The sequence below is a fragment of the Colias croceus genome, chromosome 8 (assembly GCF_905220415.1).
Source record: "Colias croceus chromosome 8, ilColCroc2.1".
Taxonomy (NCBI): Eukaryota; Metazoa; Arthropoda; class Insecta; order Lepidoptera; family Pieridae; genus Colias; species Colias croceus.
The window spans coordinates 1,394,199-1,414,087 of record NC_059544.1 but is presented as its reverse complement, the minus strand read 5'-3'; the positions used below and the strand labels follow the sequence as shown (position 1 = coordinate 1,414,087).

The 19,889-nt window shown below is 31.1% G+C and overlaps 1 protein-coding gene across 1 annotated transcript; it reads right to left on the bottom strand.

The window, feature by feature from the left end:
* Positions 1–372: 372 nt before the first annotated feature.
* On the bottom strand, positions 373–12,037 carry LOC123693634 (putative fatty acyl-CoA reductase CG5065). Its single transcript, XM_045638820.1, has 11 exons — positions 12,027–12,037; positions 11,002–11,095; positions 10,661–10,777; positions 9,465–9,587; positions 7,666–7,791; positions 6,336–6,483; positions 3,636–3,737; positions 2,798–2,984; positions 2,509–2,624; positions 2,195–2,324; positions 373–791 (listed from the first exon to the last, which is right to left on the bottom strand). Exons 1-11 carry the CDS (start codon positions 12,035–12,037, stop codon positions 563–565), a joined length of 1,383 nt encoding a protein of 460 aa, XP_045494776.1. The 3' UTR covers positions 373–562.
* Positions 12,038–19,889: the final 7,852 nt, after the last annotated feature.

The following is a 19,889-nucleotide window of genomic DNA, read 5'->3' as shown; positions in this document are numbered from 1 at the left end:
TGTTTTTTAACTAGTTTAAATAACAAAAATGACATCAAAAATATCATGAATGTTAAAAATAGTGTTTTTTCTTAATATGTGTGTGTATGTATTATCTTACAAGTGCAATGTATGATACATAAAGACATTTTAAGTTTGAAAAATCAGATGTTTTGCGCGAAGTGACAGTAGTACCCACCTCAACGCTTCCCTTATGAGGCGTGCAAAATGAAATATAAAATGAAAAAAGGAGCAGACAGGACTAATACTACCTATTTATATAAAAGTGAATCGATAAATTTGTTGCTAACCTCAAAGTCGAGAAAGGATCAACCAAATCGATTTATTCTTATTTTTTATTAGAGCAATCAGAAGGTTCTTTGGAGTGCAAAAGTTAAATTACGGGGAATAGTAAAATCAACAGTTTTCTCTTATAAATCTTTAATATGAATCAAAGTTACACAATCTTCGATTAACATAATTACTGTAAAAGAATTTTAAACTGTCATAAAGAACCTACCCGGGCGAACCCGAAGCCACACACAGATGCTTGAAACTAACCTAAAACGAATCAAAAACTTAGTTATTTACATTTATCTTTCAAAAGGTACTCTTTCACGCCCCTACAATAAATAGGCAAATATTCCCTCCATTTAATAGAATTAGGATCACATGGGAATGTCTTTTTGTCGTAATCATCAAGAGATGATATTACAGATAACGCTTTATTACATTTAATATACCAAGATGCTACTGAAAATGGAATTAGTAAATTACGAAGCCATATAGCGCGGAGGTGTTCTTTCGTATTCCTGAAAGAAAAATATGGTATAAATTAGAAAACAGAGCGCGTTGAGCACAAATGTCAGAAGTGAAACTTCTTTAATTTAAAGATATCAAAATCCTTACTCTATGACGTGACGGTAGTGCCATGACGCGACCTTGAAATTTTACTCTCAACGCGCCTAAAGAAGTATCACTTGTTACCATGATATCTTAAAGCAGTATTATTTTCGGTATGTGTGGGAAAGTGACAGAGCTATAATTATAGCACCATCACTTTCCCACACTGCAAAAAAATACTGCATTTATACATCCTAATAATAATAAAAAAATAAAACATTTGATCACAAAGAACTTTTTTCGATATTTCGATTTTTTGGTTCTATTAAAGTATTATCAAAAAATGTGTGCGTGTACTAAGTGTACACATGTAAGAAGTGAAACTTCTTTATGTCCTTATTTTTCAAAAAATAATTAACTAATATGCAAATTTACAGAAATAAGTCGAATCACGCGTGGTAGGGATAAGAAAAAGATGGCGCGTAACGGAAAAATGTCACGCGTAACGAAAAACTGTTACATTAAATTTTATTCCAACCCCGATAAAGAAATTTCACTTCAATTATTTTAAGCCAGTTTTTTATTTCTATCAAGTATTTATTATCCCTAAATATCTTCTATATTCACTAAAACTAATTCCACATTAATAATGACTTTGAATTTACTCGTATACGGTATAACCAAAATGTAAATGTTGCGGTGTACTCGATTGCCACGAACATTCGTAATTGCGGTTTATATGTGGAACTAGCTTTCCGCCCGCGGCTTCGCCCGCGCAGTCAAAGCAAAACCCGCATAGTTCCCGTTCCCGTGGAATTTCCGAGATAAATCCTATCCTATGTCCCGGGGTAAAAAGTAGCCTATGTCCTTTCTCGGGTATCAAAATATCTCTATACCAAATTTCATGCAAATTGGTTTAGTAGTTAAGGCGTGATTGAGTAACAGACAGACAGACAGAGTTACTTTCGCATTTATAATTATATAATAAAATTAGTATGGATGCAGCAGAAATCATTGAAACATTTCATTTTGATGTGTGATCAAAATGAAATGTTATTTATTTGATTGCTATTGCGACTGGATTACGATAAATTAATTAAATATATTTGGCATAGAAAACTACACTGTTAAATAAAAGCTCTTAATATTAAGCACCCTTTTATTGATAAAAACGATTTTTCATATTTCGTAGCATACACAACTCGTGGATATGATGTGTTTTACTTACCTTTCAGTTAAAAGTTATACATTTTATATGAAAATATGCGCCTAAGCGTTAAATAGCCTATCAGGGATAAGCATGTGGTAAAACCGGGTACATATTTGATGTAATATATTCAGCCCCTATATTATATAGGTACTTCATACATACCATGGCTTCTTTCCCCTGGCAATCAGTCCCACGTCAGCAACCAGGCAGGGGATTGTGTTCCTAAATAAAGTCACAATTTCAATCGTAACTGGTGACATACTGAATGAAATATTATGTGCTTTTCTTTTACCTGAAATAAATATTTAGTTATATATCGATTATATATTATGCGCTGGATTACTAGCTATAACAAAAATAAATAATATGCTATTAAGACAATTGGTGTCACAACTTGTATCTAAATTATTTTGCAACATTATATAAAGTTTTATTAAATAGTTTCATATTGTGTTGAGACATATTAGTATACTTACAAAATCCATGTTTTCTACTTTCTTCCAGAAACAAATCAGATGCACGACGCCATGTGATGGGATTCTGTGAACTGGTGCAAATATTGTAGACCAAGACATCATCAGTCCTGCAAACGCTGTGTCATTATTTATTATCATTTTTCTAGCACAAAAAGACAAAATATTTACAGACTCATAAAAACCTTATTATCATACAATTGAACATAAATAATCAACAAAAAGCTTAACTATTTCAATTTTAATAATAAAGTTTTTTTCCAAATTAAACATGAAACAAAAGAATACCTACATTTTGCCTCTAGCAGCAGCGACTATAGCGAAGTTAGTGACGTAGTCCACGGGAATGATATCACACACTGTGTCCCGACTGCCGTATTGCATTGAAATCAGTCCCCTGGCCACGTTACTGAACGTAGCAGTAGACGCCACCCAGTTGTCAGTCCAGCCCTTTAAAGGCTCATGTAGTATGGGTCCCACTATAATAATCATTCGAAACATACATACATAATACATGATGTTATAAGAATAAGTACAGGTTTTTGTAAAAACAAAGTTAATTAATTAAATATTTAAAAGATATGAATTTTAAAAGAATGTATGTAAATTAATTCAGACAGATTTAGTAGAAAAACGTGAATTTTTAATGAAATAAATCGTATTATTTTCGAAAATTATTATTCAATGTCTATATCCTAATTAAAATTAAATGTAGCTGCTACTGTCTATTTCATTCATAATTTTTATTAACAAGCATTTCTACCCAATAGGAATACAAATGAGAATCAGTACAGCCGTTTCGGAGGAGTATGGTCACTAACACTGCGACACGAGAATTTTATTTATATAGAGATACTGTAAGAACATGTGATTCTTTCAAAACCTAAGATAAAACCAAATGTACAATAAATCACTACATAGTATATCTAAAACAAAGTCGCTTTCTCTGTCCCTATGTCCCTATGTCCCTTTGTATGCTTAAACCTTTAAAACTACGCAACGGATTTTGTTGCGGTTTTTTTTTAATAGATAGAGTGATTCAAGAGGAAGGTTTTAGTATATAATTTATAAGGTTTAAGACAAAGCGGGCGAAGCCGCGGGTGGTAAGCTAGTAATAAATAAATACTTACCAACGGAAGGTCTTATGATGATGGAAGGCATCTTCCCTCGATACTCATTCACGAGATGTTCACTAAGTACCTTCGAGAGAGCGTATGTATTTGAATGATCGCCTGAAATCAGTACAGTGGTTGACGCGTGAGCGTAGAATCGAGGGGTCCTGGGTTCGATTCCCGGTGGAGACGAAGAAAAAAAAATGTTTCGGTCTGGCAGCACACAGATGGCTGATCACCTACTTGTCCCTAAAGAAAATCCATCAGTGAAACAGATGTATAATGCATCTGCCCCTTACCCCACTAGGGAACATGGGACTTCACTACTATATTTAATATTTATTTTACTAGATTAGTACTAGGTTTTAAACCCGATGCAGGAGCGAAGGTATTTTTTATAAAATTACAGTAGGTATACACGGTACACACATAAAAATTACAATCCAGAAACATTTTTTATATAATCTGCGACACTGAAATACTGTGTGCTCCTGAATTTAATAAATGGAAGCTGCCAGCTTTAATCAATTCATTGGACATGTAGGTTATATTCCATTTCTCTTTTATATACAGGGTGTCGATCTATTGGTATACTAAGCGTGAAGGGATTTGTAGTTTTGCATACATTGACTACGTAAAAAATACTTAATCAACAAAATTTCGTCAAAAATTTTTTGCTAATTTTTTTCTGAAAATTCATGTTTTCTTCTCTAGCTTCGCGCAGCTGGCATATACGGCTTCTCCAATGTGAGCAATTTTGTCTATGAAAACATAATCTTAAACGATAGCTCACGTGCTGGTGGCAAAGTTGGGCGGGTTGCTTGACAGGGGTGTACACAAAGAGTTTTAAGAATTCATCTATTTGAAAAAAAAATGCGTCTAGAATTTTATAAGTATTTTTTACGTGCTCAGCGTATACAAAACTATAACCTCCTTTGAGCTTAGTATACCAACAGTGGGACACCTGTATAACGATAGTGAAAAATCTTAAAAAATCTTTATCATAACATACGTTTTGAAACTTTATGATATTGATTTCACATTTGTTTGTTTAGCTCGTTTGCTAACGATATATCGTAAAAAATACGCCATAATAGGCACACAGTTTTAAAACTAAAAGCTCCTGTTAAATTTTAGTGCCATTTTCCTAGTTATTTTTTTAATTATTAAAAATCCAGATTTGTTTTTCATTGGCTATACACAGGTGCCTGATAATAATTAATGTGTTTGAACTTTATCTGAGATAGCGAATAATGAACGGAAATTGATAAGAAATTATTAATGAACTGAGATTCGATGGGCTATAGGATAACGTTGTTTTGGTACACGAAAACATGTTTTTAGCTTATATTTTATTATAATTATTGTAATTGAATTTGTTCCTTTACATAAAATTGTGAAGTACCAAAAAATAACGAGCATTATTTTTAAGCTGCTGCTGTAATTGTTGCTGCACTTTTTGTGTATCAAATTGATACAATATATTGAGAAAATATAGTATTTTTATAACTTATATGTTAAGTCTTTATGTTATTTAAAGATATTAAAAAAATGGTTTAAAAAGTTCTGTGACATCCGTATCACCGTATGTGAGAATCTGTATGTAATTTTGATACCGAGAGATACTTCATTTATCGAGTTATTTTTTTTTTTGAAGTGAAACTTCTTTATCGAGGTTGGAAAAAAATTTAGTGTAACATTTCGTTACGCGTGACATTTTTCTGTTACGTGCCATCTTTTATTGTATTTCTGTAAAGTTGCATATAGTAAATTATGTTTTGAAAAATAAGGTCATAAAGAAGTTTCACTTCTTACGTGTGTACACAATTATACGCACACATTTTTTTTAATATGCTTCAGTATTTAGACGAATAGTAGTCTATAATTTGAATTAATACTAATTTAAATGTAAATTATGTTTTGAAAAATAAGGTCATAAAGAAGTTTCACTTCTTACATGTGTACACAAGTACACGCACACATTTTTTTTTAATATGCTTCAGTATTTAGACGAATAGTAGTCTATAATTTGATTTAATACTCTCCGCCATACGTCATGATTATTATAATAATTCAATACTGAAGATTATTATTTTGTTATTTTTTAGTCCCTTATCATGAATTTTTAGGACGGATCATTTTATCAGAGCTTAAAAATACCCATCGATTAAGCGCGTCACACACGGTGAAGTTGTGGGTCATTTGTAACAGGATGGCCGTTCTACAGGGGTCTTAGTACGCAATGACAAAAAGAAAAATGATGGTCAGAACGCTGATACCGGATACCTTAAGATACTATAACGTTTTATATTACAGTATCTTAACATTAAATATAGTATCTTCACCGTGTGTGACGCGCTTAAAGCGTCATTAATATTTTCCGCTTCTTTTAGGAATGCATTTTTATTTTTAATTCAATAGGTACTATATTCAATTTACACTTCGAATGTAAAAATGTTAATGATATTTACATATTACCGATTTATTTAAATGAAGTCATAGAATATAAAAAAACCTTGTAATATCTCTAGAGTCTATAGTGTATTCTTTTTCGTTTATTTCCCTTCAAAATATTTCTTATGTACCTATCTTGATTTATTTAAAATTATTTTAGTCTTTTCTAAGTCGTATGAATTATTTCTAACTTAACAACATAATTAAAAGTTGCATCTTTATGATAATGTATGATTATTTTTAATTACATAGGTACATACTTACCTATAAATTCCCCAATCTTCTCCTCATCAGTACCATATTTTTGTATGAAATGTGATACTTCGTCCAAATTTTTAATCGGCGGATAAATTTTCTCATCGATGGCAACTCTTGGCGCATTTGAAAATGCAGTAGAAATATATGCAAATGTCTGAAAAAGCTGTAAGTAAGTAGCTGCAGTGCTATTCTGTAAGGTTATTATAAAAACTCGAACGCGGAATCCGCGGTGAGTTTTCGATTTTGTATTCTGTAAAACTCGACAGTACTAGTGGCGCCACATCGTCGAGAGCGGCGACGAGGCGAACTGTGCTAAGTGAGTACTTTTGACGTTTATAGTATGAATTCGGCATTCTGTAAGGTAATTTTACACCTCGAACGTCGAGTTCGAGTGTTTACAAATACGAATTCACCTGTCATACCATTATACATAAACAACGTTTAAGCCTAATGTTCTGACGCACCTCGCACCGTCCAATTATTATTATTATTATTTGTATATATTTTTTTATATATTCTGAATATTTTTTTGCTTCTAAATGTTCCCCCAGGGTTTTGATATGAAATTTTATCTCGTAATCTTCAATTGCGTTTACTGACAGCTGCATAACAACGAAAGATTTTGTTTTAGGAATATTAAAACTGGTTTCGTAGTTTTTTAAACTGAGTGGGGAGCGTGAGGTTTTTTTCGTTACGGAATTTCAGATTTCTCGATTCGGTCCCCGTGCTCAAAGCCCGCGATAGAAGCTATGCAATAGCTTAATGCAAAAAATATGGCTTATAAAATTAATGCTATATAATTAAAATAGGTATATAGAAAATTCATGCTATAAATTTAAAAAATCTAAACAAATCATGCCTAAATAGAAACCGTCACATAAAGTAATTTTGATGACGTTGTTATAGCGTCGAGGAAAGATTGCAATTTGATAAACATTTCTTTCCTTTTTTGCTGATTACACTTTTCTGTGTAATACTTAATAATTAAGGTGATTAAGATCTTATTTCTAGATAACCAATTAACCAATTAATACGTCTTGGTAACAGGTAACTAACCTTACTCTATGTTTTTGAGGAAATATATAATAGATATAATTTGTAAGGTGCAAAAAAATCGTTAATATACATTTTGAATTATGAAAAAAAGTTATGTAAAAAATGTGTGAATATTAATTTTTAAATGATGGTGATTTTTATTAAATTCAAAATATGGTCGACGGTTCTCAAGTGAAAATCAATGAAAACTACACTTTTATTACTTACAAGTTTTTTTAAGAAGGTTGCTACTTGCATATTTTATGACGTAGTATTAAATTAAAAAATAAATATTACTTACATCCAACTTTTTCATATTCTTAGCTAAGTCCATGACTTTCCTGGTCCCTTCAAAATTAACAGTCATAACAGTTTTGAAAGGATCCGCAAAGCGAACTGTAGCCGCAGAATGAAAAACTACGGAAACCTAAAATAATGAAGATTACAAAATATAAGTAACTATACTTATAGCACTTTTTTCAAAATAACGTGATTTTTATGTAAGAGTCATATATTTATACTAGCCTTGTGCCCGCGGCTTTTCCCGCATAGTTCAAAGTAAACCCATAGCCCTCGTTATGGTGACATATCCAAGTAAAACCTATCCTATGTCATTTTCATTTTTCAACTTGACATTCTAAAGCTATCTATGTAGACCGGACTCTCAGTGGAGTTTCGTTTGCAAAAATAGCGGACCTAAATCTGACTTCTGATATATATTGTATAGATCCCAGACATCCTATAGACAGATGTTGCCAACCAGTTTTGTGGTCCCCCTGCCCGCACCCCGGTAATTAAATATGGCATACAAAGAAAAAAATAAAAATTTCCAAAACATGCCGTGTTTAAAGTTAACTCAAAAATGGACCATTTTCGTAAATTTTCTAAAAAATCTTAGAGAAAGTGTAAGAAATGTATATAGTATGCTATATATTCGTGATCTACTCAATAAGCTCTTTCATTTGATACCCCACACGGCATGTTTTGGAAATTTTTATTTTTTTCTTTGTATGCCATATTTAATTACCGGGGTGCGGGCAGGGGGACCACAAAACTGGTTGGCAACATCTGTCTATAGGATGTCTGGGACCTATACAATATATATCAGAAGTCAAATTTAGGTCCGCTATTTTTGCAAACGAACATCTCCTTGGAGCCTGCTCTAATGTACGAAATTTCATTCAAACCGGTTCAGTGGTTTAGGCGTGACGAAGAGACAGACAGACAGTTACTTTTGCATTTATTATATTTTTAGATATCGAGATAGATTAGGTTGTGAGATATTATCCTTCGCCAAATCCTAAAAATTTCTAATTTCAGATGCATTTTATGTTTTCCTGCACTATTTTATTTTATTATCTCAGAACTTCGACATTGAATCTAGAAAAAAATATTTTTATTTTCTTAGTGTCACATACTTTCAAGTAGGGTTCATTAAAAGCTCATCTAAAAAAGCTCAGCAGTTCAGTCTTTATCTATACTTTAATATTATAATAAAGCTGAAGTGTTTGTTTGTTTGTTTGAACAACTCAGGAACTACTGGTCCGATTTGAAAAATTATTTCGGTGTTAGATAGCCCACTTATCGAGGAAGGATATCATCACGCTAAGGAGCGGAGCCACGCGTGTGAAACCGCGGGGCGCGGCTAGTATTAAAATAAAGTTCTAAATAAATGCATAACGACCTATTTCAATACCGTACCTATTTTTATTTTATGTATTGAATGTAAAACATACTAAAATAGATCGTCCCATATTTTTATTAATGAAAAAAACTGCTAAAGGAAACCTTTCGATGGAATAAATTGGGCCGCCTATTGAATTTTGTGTCACGACGCTAATATAATTTGCCTTCCAATAAGCTATAGGCAACATAAAATATTAAATAATCGCATATAAATTCAAAATTGAATGAATGGAATGCTTTGATCTTATTTATAAACCAGATTTAGGTATCTAAATATTTCTGTTCGAGTAAATAAATTTTTCGTACTTATCTTTTGGAAATAATTATTTCATTATTGTAGTAACTAAGTACTTAATTAATTGTATTTACTAAATTACATTTTTGAAATGCTATTTATTTTAATTATAATTTTACCTGATCAATCAATTTCTGTTCATCTTTATCTTTAATACCTAATCCAGGCGAAGTTACGTCTCCTTCAACCGCAATAACTTTTTTTAGGTCATTTGGTCTCACTTCTTTTAATTTTTCAAATATCTGTAAACAAATAGATATGAGAATCAAAATTGAAATATACACGTTTATAATAATCTCCTTTATTTAAATACTATCATCTTAAAAAGTTTATTTCAAAGTCTTCAAAAAAATTCAATTTGCCGCGCTTTTTTGACAATGTCTAAAGTCAAAGCGCGGCAAAGTCTCTAGTCCCTAGTCTCTACGGGCTTATGCCCGTAATAATTATTTATTATTTATTATCTTTGTTATCTTGTAAGTTTTTTAAAGAATAAATATAACGCAAATAAATACAATCATTTTCTATTCGATATAAAATTAAATATTTATTGGTATATAATTAAATTTATTTTTTCTAATTATCAGAGACACGAAATAAAAATGGGTAAGTATCGATATATTATATTTCAAAACGGTGCATATTTTATACAGGGTGTAATCGTTAAGTGTGCACAGGCGATTTTTCCGTAACTATTACAGCAAAGTATTACAGATAACAAAAAACTTTAAACTGATATCGAAAGTACTTAACCTAATGAGTAAAATGGCTATAATAAATTTTTAAAAATAAAACGAGCAATATCAAAAAAAAAATATTTAAACCCTCCCATACATTTTGTATGAGATATGAATATCCCATGTACATTGAATATGAAAGATTTTAGCTTTCTCTTTCTTTTTTTGGTTTTATACTTTAATTACTTCGCAAATTTGAAGAGAAGTTCATTTAGAAACTTTAAATAGCATAACTAATTTAAATAACAATAATTAACTAAAACTAACTTAATTAAAAAAATTAATAAATAATTAATTAATTAATTACTTAATTTTTTTACTTTAACTTTAATTGTATTGCACAATGAGGACGGCATTTCGAAAATCTGCTATGAATACAAAATGTATGGGACATCAAATGTATGGGAGCGTTTAATGTAACATTTTTGGATATTTCTCGTTTTATTTTTAAAAAAATGTATGGCCATTTTACTCATTAGGTTACGTACTTTCGATAACCGTTTAAAGTTTTTTGTTATCTGCAATAATTACGGAATAATCGCTTGTGCACACTTAACGATTACACCCTGTATAAATCTTACCGGTACATCAAAAATATTCTGTAGTCTTTTCTCAACGCCTTCCCCTTTCTTGGATCTTATCAAGATGTAAATTGTTTCGATGTCCTTACAATTATACAGGAGACGCTCTATGAACAACTGCAATTGAATGAAATTTTTTTTTTTTAATAAAGAAAGGTGCAGACTGTGGGTGCAGACTATGGAGGTAGCTCTAAAAAGTTTTAATTTAAAATTTACTACACGCACCGAAAAAAATTCTTTAAAATTCAAGGCGAGCGATGAATATATTTAGAAAAAAGGGTGTTTTGTAAAATGCTATTATCAATCTAAAAATGAATAGTAGAGATATAATTAAATTATACTTTTCCAAGGAACCCCGTCGCTCCAGTAATAAAAACAGATTTCCCTGCATAGTAATCAGCTACTCGTGTGTATTGATTGTCTTGAACTGCGCTTCTGCGAAAAAAAATATATTTTATATATGAAAATCAAAGTGAAACGAAGTCCTTTAAACATATTTTAAAATTATAAAATATCTATTTATTGTCTAGTAAAATTGTAAACAAACCGATAAGTCAGTAGACTTCTAACGAAGAAGCCTTTTATTTCAAGCAAATTTATGATACAATTTCATATTATTATATATGAATTTTAACAAGTTTCATATTCACTTAGCCTGATTACTAAAAGTGGGAGCAGACAATCTATGTAACTTTCAAATTGCAGCGCCCATCCATGCAGGTATTACCGCGCCCTACGACTCGTTACCCGCACATTGGAGACTGTAGCTACGTCTTGACACAGCTCATTTATTTATGGTTATATACTGGCACTACGTTGTATTAGAAAAACGAAAAGTAAACTATAATTGGAACCATGTGACTTAAGCCATATAAATTACGAAATCAATCAAGTTTTCCTTCCATAGAAGACAATTAATGATGTTTCACCAATTTTACACTAAGAGATGAAAATAGTGGTTATTCTCATTAACAGATAATACATATATTTTTTTTATGTAGTGTGTATATAATACACGACTTTAATCGGCTTCATACTGATAGTAAATCAAATAGAAACCCCTTATGTGAATTCAAATAATTTTGAAATGATAACGCTCTACATTATTATAAATAAACCCTAATGGTAGTTTAATTTGAATTTAATTTAATGTAATTATTTATATTGATGTCAGACATTTATTAATGTTCATAAAGAATTTATCGAAGTAAATTTTAATAAAAAATTGTTGGCATATTTAGCAATTTGATATGAATTTTATGAATATTAGAGTTTATAATTTTATACTAATCTTATTTAGTTTGACATAGCGATCATGATGTTTTTTGTAGATAAAATAGTACTGTATAATATTATACATTCATACTTAGCCTTCATAGTTATGCTAGAAAACAATATTATCCACAAATGATATAATACCTACCGATATAAACTAAATACTAATGCTAAAATAATTATAACCCAACATTCGATCTTGCAGTAAAGTGATTGTTATTGTTTTTACTAATTAAACTCAAGCTCAAAAAAATAAACAATATTAAATATCTATATATAAACTTTTCCCATATTGACAGCTTTGCGATTCTCTTCTTAATTATTTAATTGAATTTCTCCATTGTAGAAAAAGAAAAACAACAATCTCAATATCATTTTCAATTTTGCACTAATATAGGTACAGGTACATTAAATTTTATTTCATATTTTTACGTTAATATTAACAACCTCATCGCATTTAGAATAATAATAATTAATATAGAATACAAATTATAATAATAGATATCCACTCTTGATATTGGTCAGTCACGGTCTTAGATTACAAAATAAAAGACAGATGGAGCGTTGCCGAACTAAACCGAATGATTTATCGTCATTTTCAATAAAGCTATGTGTGCTGTCATTTCGCATCTGCACTGTACGTACACGGTGCTTCTGTGTGCGTGTAATGTTACCGGATATTCAAAAATTTCCCAAATTTTTCCCCGACTACGGAAAAAAGAGGGTTATGTTTTTCGAGTTTATGTATGTATAATATTTCTTTGACACGCCCTGCAGTAGGTATAAACCGTTGAACGATTTTGAGATGTGAGGTTTCATTGCAATCATCTGAATTATTATGTTAGTGGCGGTAGTGACGTAGGCTATATACATAAATTAGCAGTCAAGTTTTAATTTTTATTTTAATACTAGCTGTTGCCCGCGACTTCGTCCGCGATTACGTCGTTTTTCGTCATTCGTCGTTTAAAAAAAAATACGTGACACTTTATTTTTGAATGTTCTTAATTATTGTCTCTTATAAAATTTAACTACATTAAAATTGAACACTGATAAGAAAATCTTAAAATCTAAAGACAACATGAATGAATGTGATTTAAATTCTACATTACTTAGTATTTCAAATAATAATCTAAATTAAATGTAGATTAACAGTTTGAGCGCACCATTATAGAATATGTACCTAAGTATTAAATTACGTCAGTATACATAGTAACTTTACTAAAAACACGATGACTTTCTTTCGCGCTCGGTACCACAAACTAAGCATGTTTGTGGTACGTGGCCCGCGTCACTTGACCCCCCGCGAGTTCCCCTCCGTTGCTATGCGAAAATACATTCGTTGCTCTACTGTAGGAAAAATTGTAATACTGTGGCCTGGGCGTTATAACACGTCCAGGGAGTTCCTGAGTGCCGATATCACCATCTTGAGGAAAAGCTTCTAATGTCGATTTAAAACTGCATACATACGAATTAACCTGTTCTAAAATAATTGTGAAATTAGTTCAGTTTTAAATTTGAGAAATATTGATTTCTTGTATTCCACTATTCGTTGTAGTCGAATACAAAATATATTTAAACAAACTTAGGTTGGCTTTCAGGCAAAAGGGATCCTATCAAATGGTAAACTTGACCTTGTATCTTAAAAGTAAGCATGAAAGGACCTTCTGATAATTATTGAGCACCAAAGGATCATTTGAAACGCACTACTATAAGAGCGAATATTGTCTAATAACAGTTTAGATTGCACAGTATGTTCCTCTAAAAGTAGTGATTTCAAAGGTTCCGGTGTATCTTCAAACGAAAGCCGTCTCCTTACTCCACTTTAAAGCATGTAAAGCATGCAAAGAACATACTACGTTAATATCGCCTATACAGAAGATGATCTGTAATAAATTGTGAGGTTATAAGCAAACCCACTTTTATATTTGTCGGACCACACCACCGAATTCGTAGATTGTTTACCTCTAAGTCATCAAGAATTCAAGACTATGACGAAATCGTCTGCAGTAAGACGGGCCTCTCGCTATTCGTCCGTTTTCAGAGACTGAATAATTTCAATTCTTAATCTTTCATTAAACAAATATTAATCGTTCTTGTCTCAAATAATTGTAATATTCGCGTCCCTACTCTAGTCATTGCTTATGCTCATGTTCATCTTCAAGAGATCGAATAATATTATGATACACCCTATCATTTGTCAAACGGTCTTCATATTGAGTAAAGTTTCAGATTCTCGAGATAAAATATGACTGTCGTGATCAGTAGTGAGACGTAATTCCCTCTCAGTGAGGGTTTCGGTCTAACGGGATAATAGGGGAAACCGGGTTTGTTTGTCTCACGGGTTGGTTGTCACAGCGGTCTTAACACAAAACTGAACTATCGAATAAGTCTGTTGAAAAGCGTGGCAAAAGCGATACAGTGACAACGCTGTCCCCACTTCGCGTAAGACCGCCCCGATCTGCCGTGATGGCCTTTTTTTTTTTAGTGGGGAAATCTTGCATAGATACCCACGGCCTCCGGGGAAGAGGCCGTGGGTTATGTCGGATTCCTACCGACCAAAACCCCACTGTGTTCCGTCGAGCCGCATCAACGACAGGGCCACGGGTATGTGTAGAATTCATCCGTGACTGCCGTGAGGGCCTCACAAGTGTTTATAGTTTTCGCACAGATTTTTAATGATATGAGGACCGAATATGGTCCTCATAACATCACCATCAGAAAAAAAGGAATATTTTTAATTGTGAAAAAATATTAATATGATTAACACTATTTTAACATAAAATATTATAAGTCTGTGAGTGTGTAAAAAAAAAGACGGGTTGCACTCCGGGAGTGCCGGCAGAAGTGAAAACTTGATTATTAACGTTCAGCATGTTTGATATTTTGGAATGGTAGGTATCTGTCTTACGCATGGAATATAAGGGCTAAAAAAACTAACATCCGTCTTACGCTTTTTCGATGGTCACGTGTCCTGACGCGAGTTTAAGATTTAATACCCAACGCCGCTAAAAAAGTTTTCACTTCAATAAATCCAGCTAATAACACATCAAACTTATGTTTATAATTAAGTATACGACATGAAAATATATTAATTACCAAGCAATAATAATACAGATAAATACTGAACATAAGTATAATAGTTAGTATTAAGTAGTATTAGTTAAAATATACTTTGACTATTAGTCAAAGTTTATTTTTACTAACAACATGTAAATGAAGAAGAAATAATAATTACCAACGAACTAACCTTTTCTATAATACTTAACACGGCACATTTTTCAAATTATCTTGCTCAACTCTGCTCAAAAATTTGAGGACTTTGTTGGAACCTTAATGTGTCAAAACTATGATATATCTAAACTACGATACTACTTGAAATAACTTGCATGCGGAAATGCTCATTACAATTGTGAATCTAAAGAATAACTAACAACATACTATTCAATTTTATTGAGCTGATGAATATCTTTTGCCTGGAAGAGATCACCGTCTCCTAATAAATATACTGTGTTTTCTTATAAAATCTTTACATAATTTATTTTATTTAGTAGTTTAGTTTTTGTTATTTTTATGTAAAAATGAGCTTGAGCAATGAGCTTATACATATTTGGCAAAAGTATACATAAATTTTTTATAATTTCAGGACCGCAACTTAAATGGGGCGCTCGGAAAATATGCCTATGGGTTATTAATAGAGAAATGATACACAACAAAGTTATGTTGGATCCATTTTATTTATAAATAATGAAAATGATATATTTATAAAATATAAAACATATTAGTTATGTAAAATGATTAAAAATAAATAAATGAAGCAACTACGATTCAAAGAAAACATCTTTTTCAGTGTGAAAATGCTCTTAGCAATCCTGGATGATGAACTGTATATCATGTACTCTGATCCCAGTACGGTCGGTACCTCGATAGCCATAACGATAAATATTATAATCAGATAACCGCAAAGTCAAAATAAAAACATTACTTGTACAGTTGTGAGTGCAAAATTTACGTTTCATTTGGCAATAACATTTTTTCGGTACTAAAACGTAGTAGTTTGATATGTGGCTGGCTGCCCCTCCTCTCCTTCCTGAAAAATATCCTCCAAAATTTCCCGAGATACTTCCAATGATTGAACCATTATGATTAACACTATTATTGATATTGATCAATGATTGAACCATTGGACGTTGGACATTAACTTCAGTCAAAAATTAACGAAGCGGATGATTACTAATTTCCACTTAATCCTCGCTGCCACTATCTTTATCATCAAATCATCAATTTTCAAGTGGTGTTGTAAAATTGTCAGCAGAAATCGTCTTCCAAAGGCGATATAATTTTATGAGCATTGAATCTGTAAATAAAAAAATCAAAAGTTAACTGTAAATCTATAAAAAAGCTACTTACAAATAAAATTTTATCAAAAACTACTGTTCCCAATGCACCTCAAAATCTTGTAAAAGTCATATATATAAAAGAATTCATCAATTCATCATTTTATTATTTCATTCAAAAAGTGTAATAATATAATACCAACAAAACACATGAATTGCTATCATTATAAAAAAATAAATACCTGTATGTAACAACTTACCTTTAGTGGGAACGCATGACGGTGAAAATTCACAAAATACTAAGATTGCATTTGATATTTTTGGTTTTATGGCATTCAATAGTCAAAAGTCGATTTCTCTGTCCCTATGTCCCTTTGTATGCTTAAATCTTTAAAACTACGCAACGGATTTTGATGCGGTTTTTTAAATAGATAGACTAATTTCAAGAGCAAGGTTTTAGTATATAATTTATTAGGTTTTAGACAAAGCGGGCGAAGCCGCGGGCGGTAAGCTAGTAAATTTATAAAACACGAAGATTTTTAAAATTGTAACTAATGAACATAATCAATATTAGATTAATTACTGTAGATAATGGTGTCTATAGTTTTACTTAAAATAATAAACATCTACCCTCACTTTAAAAAAATGTAGTATATTTATTATTTACACGAAATATACCTTATAGGGAAGGGAAGATATGGGTTAAAGAGTTAAATAAATAACATGATTATATTTAAATTATTAATTTTCAACAGTATGTTCAGTAGTGTTAACATGTAAATTGATTTGATTTTTACGAAATCTCATAGATGGCGCTGTTACAAAATTAACATTATACAACTTACATTCTTTAAACTATGTTCCTCTTCCCAAGTTACTTAAATGGCATAATTTTTATAGTTTCAATCTAGATATTGTCAAACAACATTTATATATGCGTCATTTAATTATTAATTTCCAATAGTTAATGTGTGTTTGATTTTTATAACACTGGCTATAGATGGCGCTGTTTCAAATTTGTCTTTATACTGCTAAGATTCATTTAACTGTTTCTCTGCCAAAATTACATAAATGACGTAGTTTTTATAGTGTAAAGGTAGATAATAGCATGGCTTACTCAAAAACAACATTTAAACATGAGTCTTTAGATTGTACGCTGTCGTAGTACACGGAATATGTAAGAAAAATAAAGGTTCACAGCTCCTCCCCCGTATGTGATAGCTTGATAATATGTAGCCTATAGCCTCACCCGACCTGTTAGTAATATTCATGCAAAATTTGAAGTCAATCTATGCAGTACTTTTCGAGATTAGCCCAGACAAACATACAGACAAACAGACAAACAGACAAACAGACAAACAGACAAAAATTCTAAAAACTATGTTTTTGGCTTTTATATCGATTATAGATCACGGCCCAAGTATTCTTTTAAAAAAATATTCAATGTACAGTTTTGACTTTCCTACGATTTTATTATATATGTATAGATGTATAGATGTATAGATGTATAGATAATTTCGGGTTTATGAGATTTTTTTTATAATATTGTAAAAATTATTTTATTAAGTACCTGCCTTCTAAAGTTATATATGGACAAAATAATTATATTCAATTTTTAATTAAATAAATCACATAAAAAAAAGTTTCAATCTATAGGTACATATAATAAATCTGTAGAAGGGTCAATTCTGTACATTGAAAATATTGAAAAAATAAATAGCAGGGGGTGTTACTGGATCGATACCAAGCCCAAATATGTGATTAAAAAAATTTTGTCTGTCTGTCTGTATGTTCAGGCATCACGTGAAAACTAACGGTTCGATTTCGATGAAACTTGGTATAATTATACCTTATTATCCTGGGCGTAAAATAGGATACTTTTTATCCCGGAAAAAATGTAGAAAAAAAAATCTTAATTTTTCTCAATTTTTCCGCGCGGACGGAGTCGCGGGCGGAAGCTAGTATTAACTATAATAATTATATAATTTTTTATTTTACAAAATATATGAATGCGAATACCGGTAGTTTTTAGTCGAGAATACAGGACATTTTATTTTCATCATGGAGTTCACATAAATTAAATCGCTAGCGAAAACGACTATGACTTTTTTAAGCTTTATAAAAGTAACAAAATAATGTATTATGCTTATTAAAATAATCTAATAATGATCATGAACTACAGGTTCAATGTGCACTATACAAATAATCACATTCACGATCGAAGATCTTTTAACCATTTTACCGTTTTACCAATAAAAATGGCAAATTCATTTTCAAAATACTGGCAACATACGTTGAAGTTTTGTATTCCTTCATATCTGTAAAATTATTATTCGTATAAAGAAATAAATCAACCAAATAATCCACAGAAAACCTGTGAAACGATGTTTCATCTTTTTTTTTGTTTTCGGGAACAAATTTTACAGCGTTTTATTATCACAAGACAGCATTTTTTTACTAAAATTGCAAACCCTTTTTGACGTATTGCATGACACTATATGCGCTATAGCACTGGTGCAGCGACGTATTTGTTTTTGATTTCGTATTTTCTTTGACAAGGGCGACGGGCGGCTGTCATGCTCCATCTGTACTTTATTTTGTAATCTAAGGTCACGGTCATAAACCAGTCATAGATTTAAAAAAAATACCCTGTCGAGAAATTCCCGCCATTTCCAATGCATGTAGCTTTTCTGTTCACTCGCACAGCACAGCGAAAAAAACGGAACATTTTCAATGTACGAATACGGAATCACAAAAGACTATAAACTACTAAACGTTATCACACCTTGCTTACTTAATTTTATACTCAATTAGAGAACTACAGAGTAATTAAACAAACGAGAAGGTAAAACGTGCATTCATATAGGTAATTTTTTTTTCAATATATATAATTTAGGTGCAAGGAAATAATTAGTATTGTGTGGATTGAGATGAATCAGGCCGAAATTACAATAATATCATAGTTTTTAGGCGAAGTAAATTAACTATAAATTATTAAATTGCATCTACTTAAGCAAGTTCTACAACCATTTTTTATACTTACAAATGAATAACTGATTACAAAAATCATTTAAATAATATCTAAATTTTATCAAACTTACTTTTTTAATGTTACGTTTTAACTTTTGCTTAGACAGAGTACTTAAGAACAGACACAGTAAATTGCTCTAAGCAGTAAATAAATAGATAATGTAGTCAATAATTACTGATTTTTTTTTATCTGTTATCGCTTGAAATACTTCCAGTTTGATTAATTCCTTTCTTTGTGTAATAGAAATATATCGTATTATGTAAGTATGCTCTTTGAAATACTATCAAATGGTGAATAATTGGTGAATTTACTAAGAAATACTTGGACTTTACATAAAAGCTTGGCATTTAAAAATGTTACCTTTGCGAATCGTTGCTTCATTTGTAAGTATAATTTTGATACGTAAGTATGTTTACTACGCTGACATAGAATATTAAATAGGGCAAAAAATAATATTGTGTCTGTCGGCGCAACGACAATAAACGACTACCGTCAAACTACTAAATAATTATAACTAGCTAAAGTTTACTTAAATCTTTTTAAATAAGTGGTTAAATTAACGAAATAATTAATGTTCGTTAAAAATGAT